Genomic DNA, 20,871 nt, shown 5'->3' on the forward strand with positions numbered 1-20,871 from the left:
TTAATCTGTACGGTAGAAATATGGTCATCCTTACCTTATAATTGCTTCTCACGACATGGCCCGAGATGCCCAGAACTCCAGGTTAAGATTGCAGGTGAGCAGAGCACAATGATTCTCCCCACGACCTGTTAAAGTATTAACACATTGATTCCAACCGAATCACTAAATATTTCCTAAGTAAATTTATAAGGATTGTTACATAGAGTGGCAGTCAATATAGCTATACTCTTCATCACTGATTGTTTATAAGTTACCTTGCCAAACGCTTATGGCTTGAGCAGTTCACTGACCTGGTCTCATTAGATTGCCCTATACCATGGTATATCAATCCTAAATAATAGCATAAAGCCCATACACATTAGAGCTCGTTTAAGGTCTGCAACCACCACATCTGTGAATGTTACCTACAAATGTTTTATGCAACCTAAAACGCTTACTTCTGAGCTCGTTTAAGGTCCGCAACCACCACATCTGTGTAGGGGACCTACAGATGTTTTATGGGACCTAAAACGCTTACTTTGATCTTATTATAGGCCCACTCGTCCAAGTTTGTGGTAGATCCGCGACCAGCACATCGGTGCTATTACTTACAGGCTGGCTCCAGCGGTCTACAAACGAGTGCCTATTAACTATTACATGCGAATCCAACTTGCACGTAATAACTTTATTTAATTGGTAGATTATACCTGTCACATGCGAATCCAACTTGCACGTAATAATTTTATTTAATTGGTAGATTATACCTGTCACATGCGAATCCAACTTACATGTACTAACTTTATTTAATTGGTAGATTATACCTGTCACATGCGAATCCAACTTACATGCGAACAACCTCGAGGTGAGCCACATACATTTATGTGAATCGTTCTTAGTGTTCTTACAGAAACTATTTAAAACGCTTGCCCCCTGGCCAAGCCAGATGTATCATGCGAATCGTTCTTGCATGTACATTTGAATAATCTGATTTTATTGGTAGGCTATACCACCCTCAAACCAACACATGATTTGGAACTTTAATTTAATTTGCATGCCATCTTACATGCCCAATAAATGCTTGGAGTAAGCTTTAGTGACCATTTATAACACCACGCTAGAAATTAATGCTAGAAACTTTATGCATTCAACGTATAGATACATTTTTTATTCTCTAAATAATTAGCTTGCTTTTACGTGCTGAAACCTGGAAATCCCGAGCCACTAACACTGATTTTAAGTTTAATAACTGGACAAAGTTAAAAGTACAAACTGCCATTTTCATGGTAGTGAGCAAAAAAGGCTTCCTTCAACTTACCATCGACAATATATTTTGTTTTTCTTTCTATTCCGTTGCCGGACTTAGTGTTGCTATGTATGCATTCACAATCATCGCGTATTTCGCGACAAGATGCAGAGCTAGAAGCCATGTTTAAGGTAACAAAATCATCGAAGAAAAACTACGGTAAGAGGCATTTTTTCATAATTTATGGTATAAAACTCGAATAGCTTCTTCAATCAAATGTTGTGTTTTCGGAAACACATATAACGAAGTGATAGAAGTCTAGCTTTTCAAATTTGGCTAAATATCCTAGTATCAGATACATAACAAACTCAAGTTTAGAAAAAGAAACATACAACTGTCAACATTACGCGAATTTTCCAAATTTTCTTGAGAAATTCAGCTAAATAAATTGATCCAAAGCCAAATAAAGGTCTTGCTCTGCATAATTTATAACATTTTTCTAACAAATTCATACGTAAGTTTCTTAAGTACGACGATAACTTTATTTACGTTGCTAGAGGTTACCTACCTTTACATGTTTATTTTCTTCGTATACTCTGGCTGGAAACCTTACCCCGTTTTTGTAAAATGTTTTGTGACGCTAAATATACCATTATTTGGATTGCAGCACCATGCCAAAGAAGTTTGTTGGTGAAAACAGCAAGGCCGTGGCAGCTCGGCAACGCAAAGAGGATGCCAAGACTGAAAAAGATGCGAAACTCAAAAAGGTGATCGAAGACGCGGCGTGGGAAGACAATGATGACAAACTTAAAAAGAAACAACAGAAAAAGGTGGGAATTTTCTACTGTACCTAGCTTATTTCTGACTCACTTAGATGACAAGTCAGTCAGGACTTTTCATCTAACTATAAATATTCATCATCATTCTCTTGCCCTTGTCCCATTCACTTGGGGTCGGCGCAGCATGTCTTTCACTTCCACACCTCTCTGTCGCCCGTCATTTCATCATTTACTTGCCTTCGTTTCATCTCTCACACAGTCCATCAACCTTTTCCTCGGTTTTCCTTTCCTATATTATTATAGACTATCCTCTCTCTCTCTCTCTCTCTAGCCTTTTTCTACCCTTTGGGTGTAGGCCTCCTTCATTTTACGCCATTTGTCACGGTCTTTTGCAACCTGGAGCCACTTCTTCCCCGCAGTCCTTTTGATGTCGTCGTCCCAATGCATCTTGGGTCTACTTTGGGGACGCTCTTCCCCCCATGGTCGCCACTCTAGAGACTATCCTATATTTCCTATATATATTATTCTAATATTATTTATAGAAAAAAATAATGGAATATTTTTATACAGGAGGAACAAGAAAAGAAGCGTCTAGAGCAGCTACAGAAGAAACAAGAAGCCAAAGCTCTTCTAGAAAAGGAGATGGAATCCATAAAGAGCACCCCGAAGGTGGCTCCCGCGCCCAAGATCACACGCGCACAGATCGCCAAGATCCAGGAGAAGAGTGTTAAACCTGAGACTCCCAAGCCTGTGGTAACAATATTCATACCTGTTTTGCATTACTTTATCATATATTTGTAAACCTTTCTTTTGTCAAGGACTGGGGTTATGAGTTGTCAGTAGCTGGGTCCACACAGAGCAAGGTTATTGTGCAAATAACTACCAATAGCAATACCTTTTGAACGCCACAGACGGCAGTTGACGTCAACGCAAAATCGTGACAACCGGTATTTGATGGATGTTGATCGTGCTTTGATGAAAATCTTCTGAAGAACACCCCACTTTTAGGTTGGCATTATTTATTCACAAAACTAAATTTTACCCTTGTGGCGTCAGTGGCACGCCAAATAGATGCGCTGTTTGGCGTTCAAAAGGTTAAAAATGTATACCCATTTAGTTTGTATTGTTAACAACACATATCCTCTTTATTTTTTAGCCTGCCCGAGTGGTTGTAGAGGAGCCTCCACTGGAGGAGAATCTCAACAGGATACAGTTGGATGGAGAGGTGGCTCAGTCCGTGGATGAGGCTATATCTCTGCTCAGGTAATAAACTAGGCTCTGTGAGTTATAGACCTCGCAAACCCCTCAGCACTACAATAATTGTAGTGCTGAGGTCGAGGGGGGGGGGGGAGGGCTATTTATCAAATTACAAAAACTGAAAGGGCAGAAAAATTCCTGATGATTATCAAACCTCTCACAAAATTTCAGGATAAATGGTTTAGAATTGCAGTTTTAGGGAGAGACCAATTTTTGGCAAATCCTATTTTACGAGTATATGTATGTAACATTATTATTTTTTCAGTGATAAGGCAGAAATCGACAGGCATCCCGAGAAGCGGCTAAAGGCCGCATACACCGCCTTCGAAGAAGTCACCATGCCGCGCCTTAAGGAGGAGAACCCCACGCTCCGCCTCTCCCAACTTAAGCAGCTGCTCCGGAAAGAGTGGCTCAAGTCTCCGCAGAACCCGCTCAACCAGAAGATCAGTGCTTAGGTTAGGTGTTATTGAGCTAGTCATGTTGAGTGACATTTAAAAGCACTCTGAAACTATTATAATATTAATTCACTTATAATCTCCATTATCTTGTACAATAAAAAAATTATTTGGTCTATGAAAAATCTTTTGCAGGCAAAAGTTAGCCATTAGACAAATCTTCTAGGTGAGAGTACAAGTTCACAAAACTCAAATTACCTTAGAGATTCAACCTAAAGCCCTATGGAAATCTAGTAGAAACCACATAGTTGTGTTGTAAACAGGCCCAGTTTGCCTAACGTGTATATTGAGCTTACAGAAACGCATAAACCAATCTCATTCACATTATTTATTAAAAAGTCTATAGACTAAAACCCTTTGTACTGTAAATAAGAAATATATCGATTACAAATTACTCAGGCTCATTACTGTACTGCAAAGGTATGCCTTTCCTTCCCTGTTCTGCTAATTTCACTTCAGTCTCTCCTAGTTTCTGCTCCAAGCCTTGCCAGGAGCGCTCTTGTAAATTCTGTCCAATATCTTCTAATGCCCAATTGGTCTTAGCTTCTAATTCCATGCCGTTTCCGTCATGGTTTACTTTAGTCTCTCGGATTTTTCCTGTTATTAAGCTCACATCGGTTAATTCTTTTACATGGTCAATATCACAGTAGTATTTCCTGCCGGGGAGTAGGTCTCCATAGTCGGTGACATGGGTGGTGGAGTAGGGCTCTCGGTTGGAGTTTAAAGCTACCTCCAGCTCGAATGGGTACACTATGGGCTTGTAGAAGTCACGGTTGCTGTAGAGATCGTTTTCAGGGCAGGCAACCATTACGTAGATGTCAATCTGGAAAGAAGCAACGATTATTGGGATTATGGTCGTATATACCAATTCAATGAAGCCTCTGATTCACCCATCTAGACAGTTGGTCGCCATACGCTCATGAGCTGGTCTTGAGCTAAGGAATCGTAACTTTCCCAAGGGACCCCCCTCTCCCCGGTCTCTCATTTAAAACACTATATTATTATTATTATTTGTCTCTCTTAAAAACTCACGGGTATATACATCCCGGTCATTATTATTGTGTAAGCAGGCAGGCAGTTGTGACAACTGATATTGCCTGTATCCAGTAATCATTAATAGTTATCGTTGACAAGTAGATGTATTGATGTGTCTGTCTAATTTATTTTTAAATTGGTTCACATTTTGTGCTGAAACCACATCTTCGGGGAGACACATATTCCACATATTCATCAACAATATCTCATATAAGTCATATAGGTAACAAAATTATCCTTTTTCGCATCGATAAAAACAAAACACCCCATGTAACAAAATCTTAGTAACTTACCTCAGGAAAATTAGCCAGCTTAGCAACATTGGGCTTGCCAACTGACACAATATAACTTTTCTTCCCATTAACTTTGCACAGCTGCTTTAACCTTGTGATGATATCCTTGGTGTTGGCTCCCAGTTGGCAGACGAGGATGCCTATCACTGTGGCATCTTTACACTTCTCGACGAGGAAGCGGCGACGCTTGAACCAGGTGGTTTCGTCCATGCGGGACAGCGTTATGCCAGGGTCCAGGAGGTACCATTCTTTTGCTGTAGGACACAAATTACATGTTCAGTCATAAAATTAGTAATTTGACTCTCTATAAGAGTTGATGTTGCTTGCATATACATCAGTGTTCCCACTAGATTTTTTTTTTTCATCTTTTAAGTTACCTTGGGGAAAGAAAATTTCTTACCTGCAACAGATATTGTATAGTTAAAGAGTGTTTGTCCTTTAGAGCCCATGTAGATGCAGACACAATCCTTAAGGACATCAGCATGCACCTGGCCGCTTCCATCCCTGACCACTCTGCCCAGAAACCTATGGTCCTGCTCCTCTATAGAGATGTCAGCTATGTAGTGGCCGGGGTACTGTGTGAACCAGGCTTTTGCCAGGGTTTCTGCGGAATCAAAAGGTTTTGACGTTATTCTCAAATTTAATGGAGACAATTTGTTATAGTAAAAATCTGTAATTTTCCTCTAGTCAAAACTATTAATAATTTTACTTTAACAAATTGTTTCCATTAAATTGTTGCTGGTAGGGACCAGCATTAACTAAATTAAAAAAAAAATAGACCAAATAAAACTAGATTTGCAACAGTTTCAAAAAACTTTGATTTGTTTTATTACTAGTAATGATAAGATTGATCACATAGTTGCATTGCTAGTATTGACTTAAAACAATACTAGCAATGCTATGGATATGGACTAAAATTTTCTAAAAAGAAAATTTTATTTGTATAAAGTATATGCATAAAAGAGGGGTCAATTATCTCTGCAGCTTATTGTACATCAGCACATTTACCTTTACAGTGATAAAACTCTGCATCATAAAATAAACAGAGTTTCTCATCATCACAGCTGGAGTTTCCCTTCAGCATTGTCAATGCAGCATCCACATTGAGACTCTTTTTAGGCAGCACAGTGAACACGGGAATGTTCCACTTGGAGAAGCAGCTGTGGCCGTAGTGGATGATGGCGTCACCCTTCACATGCATGGCTGCTACGGTGTCTACGCAACAACTGGAATAGGAATGGAATTTTATGATGATAATAGATATAAACTATAGAATAGCGAAGGTCTAGGTAAAGTTAGGATTAGTTGCAGGCAGATGTGGAGGGAATACTTTGATAAGCGGTCTCTCACTAAAGGAATCTGGTACCGAACAGTTCAATGTCAGCCCCCTCAGGTCCCGTGGTTTGATAAAAAGCTAAGCAGGAAACAGGTAGTATCACTCCTCAGACTTCGTTCCGGGCACATTCCATCAAACAAATTCAAGCACCTGATGAAACTAGCGGCTTCACCAAATTGCCAAGAGTGCGATAAAATAGAAGATGTTCACCATGTGTTGATGGAATGTGTCCGTAATGAGGCGCTGAGGAGAGACATGACATTTATAAAATCCACCAACATAGGTAGTTGCAACATCGTCCTGGCATCGCCACTATCAGACGAGGCCAGGTTGATGTGCAAACTATATTTAAATGTGATGTAGTGGTGTAGGTAATACTTCACTACTACATCATTATTATTATTAGATCTCATTTCGGGGGTGACATTGTCACTGCGTGACAAAACCCCTTAAAAAAAAAAAAGATTAAAAAAAAAATGATGATAATATTTATATTAAGATGCTAGCCAAGGATCTACAGCCATTAACTGGAATGTAGAAAATGATGTAGGTTGAAGAGCTTCGGTGGATAAAAAGTAATGGCCTGTCTTGTGTGATGATGGAAAAACTAGGGTAGTATTTTACTGTTAGTAATAACTACAGTCACCATCAGATATATGGGAGAGGGATCCTTTGTGCCTCTTCGGATATAAATAAATAATAAATATAAATAAATATTGGGGACATCTTACACAGATCAACCTAGCCCCAAACTAAGCAAAGCTTGTACTATGGGTGCTAGGCGACAATATATATACTTATATAGATAAATACATACTTATATACATAGAAAACACCCATGACTCAGGAACAAATATTAGTGTTCATCACACAAATAAATGCCCTTACTGGGATTCGAACCCAGGACCATCGGCTTAGCAGGCAGGGTCACTACCCACTAGGCCAGACCGGTCGTCGATGGAATAGGAATGGGATGGGATGGAATAGGAAGGAGATATATAATGTGCATGTTCAGATATTTTTGAGCATCTCTGCTGCTCCAATATATCTGATTGTGGCTGTATCATCATCTACACAAGTGTAATAAACCTTATTACAAACATAATAAGAGGTAGAGTATTGCAGTTAGTTATTTAATACCTTGCGTATGACGTGTCCCCGAGAATGTACAAGTCAACATCAACTCTGTTCTTTATTTCCTCATAAATCTTAACGCTGACACCCAGTAAGTCATCTGGGAACTGCAGGCATACCTACAAAACAATCATTTAATCTTTATTGCACAAAAATAGCGCAGAAGAATATCTTACTTAATGTAAACTTTAATATAAAGGTGATCAAAGAGTAACTATTTATTACTTCGTGGTTTTTCTCATGTTTGCTTACCCTTTCATATTTGTTGTCCTCAATCCATTTGCATGTTGGAATGATGTCAAACTGCGACACCACATCGTCGATATGTCCATCGCTATTTGTTACTTCAATTTCTCTTTCAATGCAGATTTTCCCGTCTGTTGTAAAGTTGGTCATTATTTATAAAAACAATAAATAAATACGAAGACAAACATAACCTCAACTCGATCCAAGTGACGTTTGTCATAGGCACAGATAAGATACGATCGATAACATTACTGAACAATATAAGGCTAGCCAACATTACAAGAGTAAATGTATAATAAAAATAAAAAAACAAGTAAAAAGAGTGAGATTTCAGAGATATTTATTAAATAAATGTAACAAACAAAACAATACAATTAACAGAGTTCATGCCCTAGTACCCTTCATCACTAATTGTAATGGTGTATGAAGGGTAAGCATTCTTGATCAGTTTTGCAGTTTCTTCATGGTCTGCTTTGCCATAGCCTTGAGAGTAGCCATAAATATGAATCTTCTTATTATCAGGCTCATGAGATATCCTGCCTCCTCCCAAAGGTTCACAATCTAGCGGTTGAAGCTTTTCTTGGACCTGAAGCAAATATTAGCAGCGTTTTACCTTACAATAAAACGCATATTAAGCGAAATACCTTATTTGAAGCCTATTTTATTATATTTGAGAGAGCAATCCTGTTGACAGATGACGTAGCGGTTCATTATTGGCTGACACCTATCGCCATTTTCCCCCACCAGTTTCGCCTTTCCAGTTTTTACCCCCACCAGGTGAGCTCGGCGCTAACGCGCGCCGTCTGCCTCATTGGTTCTCAAAATATAAACAAAAACGAAGTTGCAATTAGTATACCACTTACCAAGGGGTAGTATTTATTATTCCAATATGAAATAAAAAAGACCTACCCGTTTCTTGAACTATACAGATGTTGCTTTTTAGAATCTACATGGTAGGAGGAAAAGCAGTGATTCAAAAGTACCCTCAAAGAGCAAAATAAAAGTGATGTGGTTTATTGCAACTGAGTGTTATAGCCACAGGCGATTTAAAAATTATAGGCTTCAAATAAGGTATTTCGCTTAATATGCGTTTTATTGTAAGGTAAAACGCTGCTATTAAGCTTCCTACCGTTATTTGAAGCCTATTTTATTATATTTGAGACGTGTCTGTGATCGCCTGGTGGTCAGAAAACGCCAATGTGATTAACTCATCATGATTCGTGAAACTGGTGGAAACATCCAGTACTTATAAGTGCACTTTACAATCCGGGTACCCGGGTGAATAGTTTATTTACACGAAATAAAATGTGAGGTGACATGTTCTACAACATTCTTAGGTAAGGACCTTTATTATGAACAAAAACAATGTATATAAAGATCAATATGTTTATTAAAAGTTATTTATGAAAATATCAACATAGTTTTATTTTATTTCACCCATTAAACCAAATATCCTTAGGTTAGGTTATCAAATATCATTTGTGTTTACATTTATTTTAGGATCGACAATCAGCGCAATCCAACTATTTACCTTGCAAAAGGAAAGTAAACTTATGTGTTATTCATCCAAGGAATATTCTCAGATATAAGTTTGCTAAAGCAGAATACGATTTAATTAGCAGGCACACAAAAACTAGTCTAAACAATATTTCTTTAGAGCTTCACTTGTTCTTTTTCAAATTCAATATTTCTTCAGAGCTTAACTTGTTCTTCTTCAAATTCTTATAGTCTTTTTAATGAAAGTAATCCAAATATAAAGTGCACTCATCACAATATTCTACACAACTTCAGTGATTTCTATTAAGTTTTTAGAATAATTGCTATTACGGCTCCTGGGCAGTAAATAATAGATTAGCTATCATGATTCCCTGCTGTTTAGCATGTTGTGTACCAACAGTGCCTAATCTGTACATACTGAACAGAAATGACCATTGAATGATATATTTAAAACCGTTTTCGGTTGTGCTATAACAACTTTCTGTTACCTCTCTCAACAAGTTCAATTAGTTAAGCAAATTTTGAACTGCATTTGTAGGCACACAATGCGCAGCTATTCCAAAAGTAAATGACCTTGTAGTCTAGAACGTTTCATAGATTCAAGTATAACGGTCTTATTATGTATCAACTCATACTTAATATGCCACCCTATAAAGTGGTTTTATTTTATTAAGTGTGTAAGTACCACGGGCCGTACGGTAAAGCACATAGACTTGAAAATTCAACGGCTGTAGTAGACTAATACTAAGCAGCAAGAATAATACTAAGGTTTTCCCTCATAGAGGTTTTTACGTAACAATAAGTCTCATACCATCATGTTAGATGTATTAAAGGGCTTCACACATAAATAAATTTAACTTTGCCCTTAGTTCTAGTCATTATATTACTATGTTTTTGAAGAGAAATGAAAGATAAATCACTCCAAAACGAGATTTCAGCATCAATCCAACCTGCTGCATCGGCTATGGTACAGGCGCATAGCTCTCATGAAGTAGTTATCTACTTCCTAGACTCGTTGTGTTATTAGGTTATTGTTACTAAAACAGGCAATATATATACAAGTAGGAAGACTCTCACAGAAATGGCCATCTACGAACATTAGTATAGTAATAACCTTCGAGGTTGCCTGATTAATGCTTCCTGAGTAATCTTTAGTATTTGATACTGACAATCATAACCTAGCCATATTTTAAGATTGAAAGCAGATTTGTATCTGTTTACCTGAAAGGAACTTTGGTCCCCCTCCTTACATAAATGCTAACCCTGTTGTTAGCCTGAATTCATCCAGGTAGTCTAGAACAAGATCTTTAACGACTTTAACACCAGTGTCATTCATCTGGATTGATAACCAAGATGGCTTTCTTTCATTTGGACTGACACAGTGTAGATTAGTTGCCTTGAAGTATGATTATACCAAATAAAGTCCATACACATTCTAAAGTAGGTACGGTTAACTCGTTCACGTCCATCCTGTAGAAGACACAAAGCTTAAGGTATCCAAGGCTAATTTTCACGCTGCACCCTTACAGGCGGGGTAAATTTCGAACATTTTGTTGTTATGACCACAGAAGGGTCCTTTTTCTAAAATGTATTTGGCCCGTGGGTTCAAATGATGAATGCATGGTCAAAAACCCTTGAGCCAGTCCAGGGAAATATATTTCTACCTTTTAATGACTCGCAACATTTGCGGTCGATTAAGGCAATCAAAAATAATTTTTATAAATCTAGTTATATGATTAGTATCCTGAACTCTATATTATCATGCCATGATTATTTGCTTGATTGGATGGATCGCGTATAGACACTCTCTAATCCAAATTTAGGTTTGTTAAGAGACGGGCTTCACCGCGTCTCATGATAATTATATATACTTAGGGGTCTTTCTTTTCAGGGAAAGTTTTGCTTAGTGGCAACGTTATGTATTAATCATTCTTATATGCCTTGCGTAGGCGGGGATTTACATTTTAAACCAATTTCATCATTATCATCATCTCAGCTGAAAGACGTCCACTGCTGGACAAAGGCAAATAAATTTAATAAAAATAAATGGCTTTTATATCAGGCAGTCAGTACCCATATGCGAAGTAGATACTTACATTATCAAAGCTTTGTAGTATCAATATTGAACTGCTTGATACGTGCGCACACAGCAAGCTAATAGATGTTATATGCCCTGCGCAGGCATATTATATGATTTTAATATACTTAGCGCAAACTATGTTAGTCTGACTACTAAAGCAGATAAAAACAAACAAGAGTTTAAAGACAGTTTAGACACTCTGTCTGACTGTTAGTTGTTCTACCAGAAAACTATAATTTTCTCACACCTTGCACAGGCGGTACAGTCTTGGCATTTCGAGACATGTTAGTTATATTCGATACCAAACTTACTAGCGTCGTTGGATAATAAATTTCATACGCTTTACGTAAGCGACGACTACTATTCAGTTGGCTAGCTGATAATATTCACACGCCTTGCGCAGGCGAAAAGTTTTAAGATATTAACATGATATGTCTGGCTGAGAAGAGCATATGTTTGACTACCATCTGTTTGTATTAGCTGTTCTCCCAGACTGTATAATTTTCACACGCCTTGCGCAGGCGAGAAAGGGCTTAGCGTTAAGAGCCCTGATTTCATTTAAATAACATTCCATATCAGTCTCATAGCATAATTTTTTCATCAAACCAATGGGTATCTATTGATATGTAGGTACATTTGCATAGTACATTCTTTCAACGCTTAAGGGGGCAAGTGTTTTATCGGCTTACTGCTAGCACAGCAGGAAAGTGAAACGTACACGCCTTACGCAGGCGACGGACGGGTATTCAGTTGGCCAAATAATAATATTCACACACCTTGCGCAGGCGGGAAATTTTGAGTGCTGGTATTATATGTAGGCATTTAATACGCTTAGCAGCACATTTAACGGCATGTTTATTAATTTTTTCCGCTAATACTCGCTTGCGCAGCAGTATAATAGCTATAATAGGCCTTGGCAGATATTCTCAGTGTAGGTATCATAAACAAATTAATAAAAATAAAATAAAAATTTCTACGCCTTGCGCAGGCGGGAAATCATAGAATAACATAATAATTTAGTATGATGCAACAGTAAACTACACTGCTTGCGCAGCAGAATAATGAACTCTTGTGCTTTGTACCGGCAGCTGAACTTAACAATCAGATTAAGGTACGTTCTTTGACAGGAATTATTGTTATAGCAAAATATCAATAGTGACTCTCCTATATGTAGTTATGTGCAGAATATGCAAAATTAAATCTATTTAATTTCAATAACAAAACTCACAATAGCACATAAGCTGAATAAAGACATGCAGTAATAACATACAAGAGTTTCACTTTAAAATCCCTTGCTTTAACTAGATGGAGTAAATTGTTATTAAGTACAATCATCTACAATAGAAACCCAAAGATCGAAAAGCCTATTTTCGATGTAGGTTTGTTAATTCCCTTTTACCGCTTAGAGCAGAAATAGTAGCCCCGCGAAAACGGGGCTTCGTCGACCTCAAGGCGGATCGGACCCTTATTGGGAAGCCAACATGACACTAGAGCAAAGAGCTGCTGTTTAATAGCGCCCCGGCCTATACCAGATATGGTATGTACTTATTCGATTGCAGCGATATCGCTTATTTACGACTAGAAGTCTTAGCCTCTTGCTGGGCCATAAAAATCAAGGGACTAAATATATCGCACCTTTTATTTAAACTTCCAAAGTTGGCACTCCTTTCCAAAATTTTCAATTTCAATGCAAAAGATAATAATTTTTATCACATTAGCACCGTGCCAAAAAATCTGGAAATGCACGGAACATGTCAGGTCTTATATTAGCTTACTTAATACAAAAACATTGTTTAATTAGCATAAAATACGACGTCATAGAATGCGTCTTTTTTACGAACTGCGAAGTTAGCAGTCCTATTCTGTAATAGAAAAAGTTTTAGCCTACAATAAAAACTGTGGTCTATACATTGCCACTCCCAATTTATACTTTCTCAATGACCTGTTGTTCCGTGCTTATGACGAATCGATTCACTGTAAATAAATCAAATAAATGCTCGTCGCTTACTTACTGCGATGCTGCGCCGATGTGAATCGATCAAGGTGTCAGCTATTCTAAACAAGGTGACGAACCTGTTCGTCAAAATATTTAAAATTTAATTTTTTACAGTCGAACGGTAACACCGTTAAAAATACATTACTACCTACAAAAAATTCTAAGAATCTCAGGACTTCTAAGAATTTTTTGTAGTGAACCGTACGCTCCGACAAACAGAACGCCAATGAGGCAGACGGCGCGCGTTAGCGCCGAGCTCACCTGGTGGGGGTAAAAACTGGAAAGGCGAAACTGGTGGGGGAAAATGGCGATAGGTGTCAGCCAATAATGAACCGCTACGTCATCTGTCAACAGGATTGCTCTCTCAAATATAATAAAATAGGCTTCAAATAACGGTAGGAAGCTTAATATGTCAGCTAGGTGGTGCATGAAAGTATGGAACCTACAATCAATTCTAGATGATCAAAGTCTAGTTGATGCCTGGTATTACTCTAATTTACCTCGTCATAGATATCCGAATGGTAGTTGCACCTTTGGTAGCCTCTTACGATTGTGATAGAAGGCTCTTGATTGTTTTCTGCTTTATCATACACTTTGACCAAAATGTATTTAAATACACCAGAAGGATCTATGTCCACCTTTGGTACGGCTTCTAACGATGCGGTTGACATTCTTCTGGCTGGTCTTAGTAGTTTCGGCTCTGCTGAAGTAATTGTACAGTTCGGTAAGAATAAGAAGTACGTCGGTAGAGGTTAGGATAAAAAAATGATATCTTCCCAGGAATAAGTCTGACAAAAGTGGTTGCTGAAAATATTGGTTGACTTACCAGACATTAATAATTTGATTTGGTTAGAAAGGAGAAAGGGATTCTTAAATTTTGTTAAATAATTCGAAGGAATCTTCATTCGTGAAAACTACAAGATTTCTTGTTTTGACAGATAAATCATTTTGATGGAATGAAACGTTATTTAATAAAATGCCTTACTTAATAGCTTAACTACTTGTCCACTTGCCTAAATTCAAACTGCGTTACATTTTTTTATATTTCTAATAAAAAATGTATAATTTTAGGCTTATCGATCAAGTGTTTTTTTTTGTTTTATAATATTTTTGCCAAAATGATTGTATGTTTTCTGCATGTAACGGAAAAACTAAATTTTTGGTCAGTAACGTCAGTAATGAACATAACTATCCCTTAATAGTGTCAAAATTTAGCCAAGATAAACAGGCTCTTATTGTATTGTGCTTAAGTCGTTTTTACATTACTTCATTTTTTATATAGTATTGTTAAGTTAGGGCTATTAGCGATTGCCGAATAAAAAAACAAAAAGTCAAAAATAAAAATGGCTGCAGCTGGTTGGTAGTGATTATGCTAGTGTATAAAAAAATCTTTAGCAAAACTTGGGGTCATCGTTGTTAAAATTTATATCTACTCCATTAACCATGAATAAAATGGATTCCACTCTTACTGGTAAGTGTTTATTTATCATCTATTTTATGTGTAAATGTTCTTACAAAAAAAAGCTTGCAAGGCCGTATCATATTACTCATTGAGTTTATTTACATTATGCTATTTAATCAGGTGTTTTACAGTAGTTAACTACAGGTTTTACGTATTAAACACTACAATCACCTCCATCCTACTTTGAAATTACAGCTTTGTTTTTACATGTGGTGTTTTCATGAGTGAATTCGGTGATTTAGGTATGTGGGTGAGTTTCTTCACGGCCGCCGGGATCCCGTCGGACGTGTCGGCGTCGTACGCGCTGACGTTCGCGGAGAACCGCATCCAGAACGACATGCTGCTGGACCTCAACAAGGAGTATCTGAGGGACATGGGCATTACTAGGATGGGGGATGTCATTGCTATACTGCGGTAAGTGAAATTTAAAATAAAACTTGTTATGATGAATTATTCAACAATAGATTTGTTTATTCAACTAAAATTGTTGTAGCATCTATCATGCACTAGAGTTCAATAACAGATTTGGCTTTATCTGTAGCCTATGTATGTGCTTTGTATTGTATAGTAGTAGAGTCTGTGCAGAAAGAGAAGAGTCGTGAAATGTATGGGATCTACGACTCTTCTCATGGATGTTTTCTATGGTTTGATTATTTTGTCAGGTGACAAGAAGGCAAGACTCACTAATTACTAAAAAAATTAATACAATAATCAACCTTATTAAGGAAGCTTTGGTTGTCACCTGGCGATTTATATCAATTGAAGAAATTGAATTGAATTGAATTGTCATTTATTCACAAGAACATATGGTACATGAGATGTTACAATAATGATACTGTAACATCTCATGTACCATATTAATTAAATACAGAATCAAGAAAAGAACTTATTATATGAATAGTTTTATACCTTAATATAAGTTGGCGCCAGATGGTCTGATCTGACTGGTATAAAAGTTAGACTTTTCGTTCAAGCCAATATGGCCCGATTTCCATGTAATTGCTGCAATTAAAGTGTTAAAATAGCCAAATAATTAATTAACTTGTTCTATACAACAAATCTCATTCACAGGCACGCAAAGCAAGTGCATGAGAGCCTGGCGCGTGACAAGGTGCTCGGCAGCACTGTCAATGTGGTCCCCGTGGCTGCCATCACTGGTCGAGCCACCATCACACAGAACAAGCCTGCTTCCCGTGAGTTAAATACTAAATTACATTTAGACACATCGGAATTGCTTCTTGTAGGACACATCAATCTGTTAGCTCTAAAATTAAAGCTACCACATGAATCAGAGTTTTTTGATTATTTACATATTCTATTTGAAATTATGTATTCTTGAAAAGTTAATTTCAGTTAACACATTCACTGGCAAGAAACTGAATGTGTGTACATTTTGTACTGGAAACAGGATGCCTGGCACCAAGAGTATTAACTTTTCTTTGAACTGCAGGCATGAATGGTGGGCAGTGGGCATTAAGGGTTAAAAGGTTCAAACAAAATCTCAAATACAAGTTCTTAAATCTTTAGCATTAAAAAAATTCTAACATGCATATTGCATTATGTTTATGAAAAACCAATGTGGTGTAATGTGGTTGAATAATTTGAAGTCAATGGGCAAGTCTTGGAGTCGCGAGTCCAAGTCTCGCCCAAGACAGTGAATGTGTCCTTTATTTCAAAGCAAAATTAAATTCTTAAGACTTTTTTAAATTCGTTAAATAAAAACTATAAGCTTATTGGGTTAAAAATTGTTTAATAATGTAACTAAGGTACACTCCTGTGTCTTCTATTTTAATCCTGTATTCTGGACAAAAAAGGTTTCACGTTTAACACATGGAGAATTAAATAAATGTAAGTGTGTATGCAAGTCCTATTTTAGTGAATAAATCTCAAAACTATGAAAGTTTAAATCAGTTTATGCTTGACAAAGTTGTAAGAAACTTGAGTGGAGTAATTTGTGCCTTAGCCGCGAGCCGCATATTGGAGCACTACACGCGCAACACCCGGGAGGCGGCCGTCTCGCCCACGCACCAGAAGAAGCGCAAGAGCGACGAAGGGTGAGTATCTGAGTACCCTCACTGTTAATAAAGTCACATATAGTTGCGCCTAGGTGAATCGCCGCTCGCTCGGTACTTGCCATCAATTTGTGGTAGAGTTTCGATATCTCGCTAACTACATTTTAGACTATGTTGTGTAACCAGACCTGGCCCATTGCGAAGGCATTGTTTACTGCTAGCGTGCATTTCCTAGTAGCGGTTCACGAGTGGTACATTTGGACGCTTTTCATTTGTGCATAAAAATAAATTCCCCCGTTGACTATCAAAAACGGGTAGGCAGATGTTATAGCTATAGTTTTTTAGTGTTGGGGTTAAAAATGTTAAGTTATTAAGTTCTCTCGCATAGGGCTTTACAGCCATGAATGCAAGTGTTGTAACCGGGATGCTGTTTAAAACATCTGACATAGATGTTAAAGGCCTATTATTATTAATATGTTTCTTGTTGTTAATTTCAGCATAGAGACAGTAGACGTAAAGAAATCTCGTCTCATCAGATTCGGATCACCGCAACCCGCCGCCAAAGAAGGTAATTAATTTCAAAACATCAATGCTTCATCATCTTGTTAAACCGGAACTAAACCGCACCATGCTTGTCAAATTGATTTCCTCACTGTAAAATATTGACCTTCAATTGTTTCAATTATTTTTTAGTTACACAAACGAAAACGGTGTTTGCAAGACTTGGACAGAGCGACGGAGCCGGGGCGAGACCCACACTCGTCAAACCTACCGCTGTAGCCGCTAAAGATGTCAAACCTATCTTCGCCCGCCTCGGTTCCAAAGATGACTCCCAACCAATCATGCCTGTACAAAAAGATGCTCTCAAATATGAGGGTATACTGAAAAGCCCACCCGCTGCGAAAACTGTAACTATCACTACCACTAAGAACAGCGTTCGGAGAATTGCTTGCACGATGAGAGCTGATGAGCAACCAATCAGTGTCAAAGAAAAACTAGCCGTGCCGAAATCTAAATCAGTAAAGTTCTCAAATCATGTGGAATATAAAGAAATAGAAGCGGTAAAGAGTGTACAAGCCAGACTTGTGCAGAAAACTCAGCCGAAGCAGACGGTTTTCAACAAGCCGGAGAGGCGGTTATCAATGCCCGCAGTTGACAATTCTAGTGTCAAGGCTCGCTTGGGTGCGAAGAATGTTGCCAGCCCAGCACCAGTCAAGAATAATAATATAATGATAACTAAGAATGTGTTTAAGAGGCTTGGTGTGTAATAGTAATAGTGTGGTATTCATGGAACTTGGTGCTAAGAGTTATTTGATTGAAGTGAAGTTTGGTTTGTAGAGAGACATCGCGGTTGCGGCACTGTCAATTTTATAGGGATGAAAACTTGCAGTGTAAGATTTTCATCTATTCTGATTTACGTGAATGTGGCACATACTACAAGTTTTAAAGTATGATATTTCTATCAAAAAAAGTGCTCCTTTGATATTGTTTAATCTCAGTTTATATGTTTGTGATGATATGTGACGTTTTGAATCAAAAGATACCCCATTGCCGGTTGTCAATAAGGTTGATTTCAAATTGAAGCCATATGGAAAGAGCCTTGTAGACAATCGATAATAAGTACCCTTCTGATTGAGAATGGCACATATCTTCTTCATCATACTCAAGGTGACCAATTTGTAACCTTTAATTTTCAGTTTACGAGTTTAATAGGTACGAAAACTAATTGCAATTTTAAACTGGTCAGATTAGACGTTGAAATTGTACCGTCTAGATATTTTGTTTTGTGAAAATTTACGTAAGCTACGTAATTTACGTATAAATATAATTTCTAGGACAAATTTCCTAGCTAGTCTTTGTGATAAAATAAGTTAATTTATGTTTTGCATTTGTGTATTTTTTTTTATAATTTAGGGTATTATAGTTTAAGTTTTAATTTCTATTGACTATCATATCAAATCTTTGAATTTTAATTTCCACAATTTTCAAAGAATTTTCTGCTAAGTTTTTTTTTTATCTAATGGGACTAGGGTTGCCAGATCGCAAGGCGCTATTATCGGGAAACAATATCAATTTTTCGGGATTTTGGGACTTAAGTCGGGAAAAAAATACATTCAAATTAAAGTTAGCGATGGGCGAGTCGAGTTATCTGATTCGAATAATCCGAATCAACCTACAGATGAGTTGATTCGAATCAAGACTATTGGCAATCCGAATCAACTCGGCCACTAAACTGACTGGTAACTTGGTATCCGATCCGCTGACTCGGCGAATGAATCGCCAATTCACCAACTCTCCGAGCCGAGTCAACGCTACGCTAAGGCCATTCAAAAATAAACCTTAATTCGATACCCCGAAGGTTCTTTTTACAACAACTGCCGCTTGATTCGCCATCCCGAGTCGAGTTCACTGGTAGTATGGCCATTGAAAAATAAACCTTAATTCGGTGTCCTGAAGGTTCTGTTTACAACAAATGCCGCTTGACTCGTTTGCGGCTCCGCGGCCCGTGACCTTGTCGCGAACCACGCAAACCGTCGAGTCGAGTCAGTTCGAATTTCAACTCGGATCAGTGGCCAAATCGATTCGAATGATTCGAATCGAAAAAAAGTGGACTCGTCACATCGCTAATTAAAGTAATTGTATTAAAAACAACGATATTTTACATTATTGGCACTCGTCAGCTCGCTCGCTCGACGACAGTTCGGAACTTGAAATTGTTGTTTTATAACGTGAAGCTGTTTTTCGGGACAGTTTACACTTTGTCGGGAATCGGGAACACATGCTAAAAATCGGGAGAATCCCGCCTAATCCCGACCATCTGGCAACCCTAAATGGGACACTATTACATACATGTACAATTTGAATCTCCTTATAAAATGTCGTAAATGTACATATTTATTACTTCATTGAATCAGGTATTCCAGAGAAAAATGTTTTAGTTTTATTGCTACCGATAAAGAGGAGATATTTGTTTTATGTATAAGTATTGCTTTTAATTTGTAAACTTAAATATAGATACAAACTAAATATGTCAGAAATAACTACCTACTAAATCCCGTCCCGGGCTGCCCCCGACGCAAAGGTGCCCATCAAACTTGCTGCGTTGGATTGCGATGTAAATTTGTAAACCATGTTTATATGTGGATTTCCATCGGAGAAGGGTCCTTATGCTTTATGTGCATAATCCACATATCTGTAAATAGTTTCCTTAAAACGAGGTATGAATTAAAGTTCTATTTAGTTTTATATTTTTGCTATAGTTGTTTGATAATTATTGTGGGTAATAATAATAATGTACCCTTAACATTTCAGTTAATTTCTCAGGGTTAGAACTGCTTTGTCTAGGTTAGTTTTTCTTTATAACAAATGTAAAAATAAAAACCATCAGCACATCAGAAGAATCAGAAGTGTCGTGTCGTGAAATTTTTAGGTGTTGAATCCGTTTTCGGACTCGAGTAGGTAAAATTATGGAAGTTTCAATACAAATTAAACACAGATTATTGTTTTAAACGTCTGATATTATGTTAGTCAAAATAAAAACCCTTACAGACTTTGTTAGATTATTTAAAAAAATGCAGAATTATGCGAAAGTGGAACATTGAGTCAAACAAGTTACCAAATACCTATTACCCGTATTTGTTAGGAAAGTTGTAAATATCGACTTCTACAATTTTATTGTACAAGTTCGTAACCAGCTATCGGCTGCCGTTTATTACAATTTTACATTAGTAAGTACTAAATTGGAAATGTACAGCTACTATAATGTTTGACATAGGAGGTTAAATGTAAGGTTTACTGAAAGGACATTTTGTATTTTGTAAATACATAGTTTGATTCTCAATAAATTAACACAATGTTATATTTTGTTTTATCCCAAACCGTAGAATTAATCCTTTGAACAACTTCACGCACGCCTAATCCCTTCTGGCAAACTCTCCGCAGCGGGAATGTGAAATTGAAATACTTAGTTGACAGAATGCTGAAATTCCTGCAGCTCAAAATTATGTATACCAGCTGATAGTAGGCCGTTGCACACCGGATTCGTGGACGTGCACGTGCCCGTTGTA

The 20,871-nt window shown here is 37.4% G+C and overlaps 4 protein-coding genes across 6 annotated transcripts in view; 2 read left to right on the top strand and 2 right to left on the bottom strand.

Annotated features, from left to right (window-relative positions):
• LOC134679797 (coiled-coil domain-containing protein 124) overlaps positions 1 to 4,105 on the top strand; it is a 108,078-nt gene extending 103,973 nt beyond the window's left edge. Inside the window, exons 1-5 of one of the 2 annotated variants that reach the window (XM_063538684.1) lie at positions 1,608 to 1,736; positions 1,890 to 2,052; positions 2,572 to 2,754; positions 3,158 to 3,264; positions 3,524 to 4,105. In XM_063538684.1, coding sequence (XP_063394754.1) covers positions 1,894 to 2,052; positions 2,572 to 2,754; positions 3,158 to 3,264; positions 3,524 to 3,713 — 639 coding nt within the window. In that variant the 5' untranslated portion in view covers positions 1,608 to 1,736; positions 1,890 to 1,893 and the 3' untranslated portion in view covers positions 3,714 to 4,105. Of the gene's footprint in view, positions 1 to 1,607; positions 1,737 to 1,889; positions 2,053 to 2,571; positions 2,755 to 3,157; positions 3,265 to 3,523 lie in introns of those variants that run through there. The other variant, XM_063538685.1, reaches the window with a different exon arrangement.
• LOC134679796 (2-(3-amino-3-carboxypropyl)histidine synthase subunit 2) lies at positions 4,027 to 7,970 on the bottom strand. The gene is made up of 6 exons (XM_063538683.1): positions 7,764 to 7,970; positions 7,518 to 7,630; positions 6,050 to 6,267; positions 5,442 to 5,645; positions 5,042 to 5,295; positions 4,027 to 4,536 (listed from the first exon to the last, which is right to left on the bottom strand). The coding sequence occupies exons 1-6, from the start codon at positions 7,905 to 7,907 to the stop codon at positions 4,105 to 4,107; spliced, it is 1,365 nt and encodes a 454-aa protein (XP_063394753.1). The 5' UTR covers positions 7,908 to 7,970; the 3' UTR covers positions 4,027 to 4,104.
• A 112-nt stretch (positions 7,971 to 8,082) lies between these two features.
• LOC134679798 (14 kDa phosphohistidine phosphatase-like) lies at positions 8,083 to 14,295 on the bottom strand. 2 transcript variants are annotated; one of them, XM_063538686.1, is made up of 3 exons: positions 14,157 to 14,295; positions 13,831 to 14,033; positions 8,083 to 8,343 (listed from the first exon to the last, which is right to left on the bottom strand). In XM_063538686.1, the coding sequence occupies exons 1-3, from the start codon at positions 14,233 to 14,235 to the stop codon at positions 8,149 to 8,151; spliced, it is 477 nt and encodes a 158-aa protein (XP_063394756.1). In that variant the 5' UTR covers positions 14,236 to 14,295; the 3' UTR covers positions 8,083 to 8,148. The 2 variants fall into 2 exon arrangements, with proteins under 2 accessions (XP_063394756.1, XP_063394757.1); XM_063538687.1 differs by having other exon boundaries at positions 13,831 to 14,030; positions 14,157 to 14,274.
• A 370-nt stretch (positions 14,296 to 14,665) lies between these two features.
• Positions 14,666 to 20,663, top strand: LOC134679816 (uncharacterized protein C19orf47). The gene is made up of 6 exons (XM_063538718.1): positions 14,666 to 14,801; positions 15,035 to 15,206; positions 15,864 to 15,985; positions 16,756 to 16,846; positions 17,302 to 17,372; positions 17,498 to 20,663. Exons 1-6 carry the CDS (start codon positions 14,774 to 14,776, stop codon positions 18,070 to 18,072), a joined length of 1,059 nt encoding a protein of 352 aa, XP_063394788.1. The 5' UTR covers positions 14,666 to 14,773; the 3' UTR covers positions 18,073 to 20,663.
• The last annotated feature ends 208 nt before the right edge of the window (positions 20,664 to 20,871 follow it).

The sequence above is a fragment of the Cydia fagiglandana genome, chromosome 3 (genome assembly GCF_963556715.1).
Source record: "Cydia fagiglandana chromosome 3, ilCydFagi1.1, whole genome shotgun sequence".
Lineage (NCBI taxonomy): Eukaryota > Metazoa > Arthropoda > Insecta > Lepidoptera > Tortricidae > Cydia > Cydia fagiglandana.

What these genes read in the sequence shown, in the direction of transcription:
- LOC134679796 (XM_063538683.1), bottom strand. Translation starts at nt 7,907, where the DNA reads ATGACCAACTTTACAACAGACGGGAAAATCTGCATTGAAAGAGAAATT. An exon ending in GGGGACACGTCATACGCAAG is followed by an intron (nt 6,268 to 7,517) that starts GTATTAAATAAC and finishes TTCCTATTCCAG; the next exon opens with TTGTTGCGTAGACACCGTAG. An exon ending in CTATACAATATCTGTTGCAG is followed by an intron (nt 5,296 to 5,441) that starts GTAAGAAATTTT and finishes TGTGTCCTACAG; the next exon opens with CAAAAGAATGGTACCTCCTG.
- LOC134679798 (XM_063538686.1), bottom strand. Translation starts at nt 14,235, where the DNA reads ATGAAGATTCCTTCGAATTATTTAACAAAATTTAAGAATCCCTTTCTC. An exon ending in AATCAAATTATTAATGTCTG is followed by an intron (nt 14,034 to 14,156) that starts GTAAGTCAACCA and finishes CAATTACTTCAG; the next exon opens with CAGAGCCGAAACTACTAAGA. An exon ending in ATTCGGATATCTATGACGAG is followed by an intron (nt 8,344 to 13,830) that starts GTAAATTAGAGT and finishes TATTTGCTTCAG; the next exon opens with GTCCAAGAAAAGCTTCAACC.
- LOC134679816 (XM_063538718.1), top strand. Translation starts at nt 14,774, where the DNA reads ATGAATAAAATGGATTCCACTCTTACTG. An exon ending in ACAGAACAAGCCTGCTTCCC is followed by an intron (nt 15,986 to 16,755) that starts GTGAGTTAAATA and finishes TTTGTGCCTTAG; the next exon opens with CCGCGAGCCGCATATTGGAG. An exon ending in GCAACCCGCCGCCAAAGAAG is followed by an intron (nt 17,373 to 17,497) that starts GTAATTAATTTC and finishes ATTATTTTTTAG; the next exon opens with TTACACAAACGAAAACGGTG.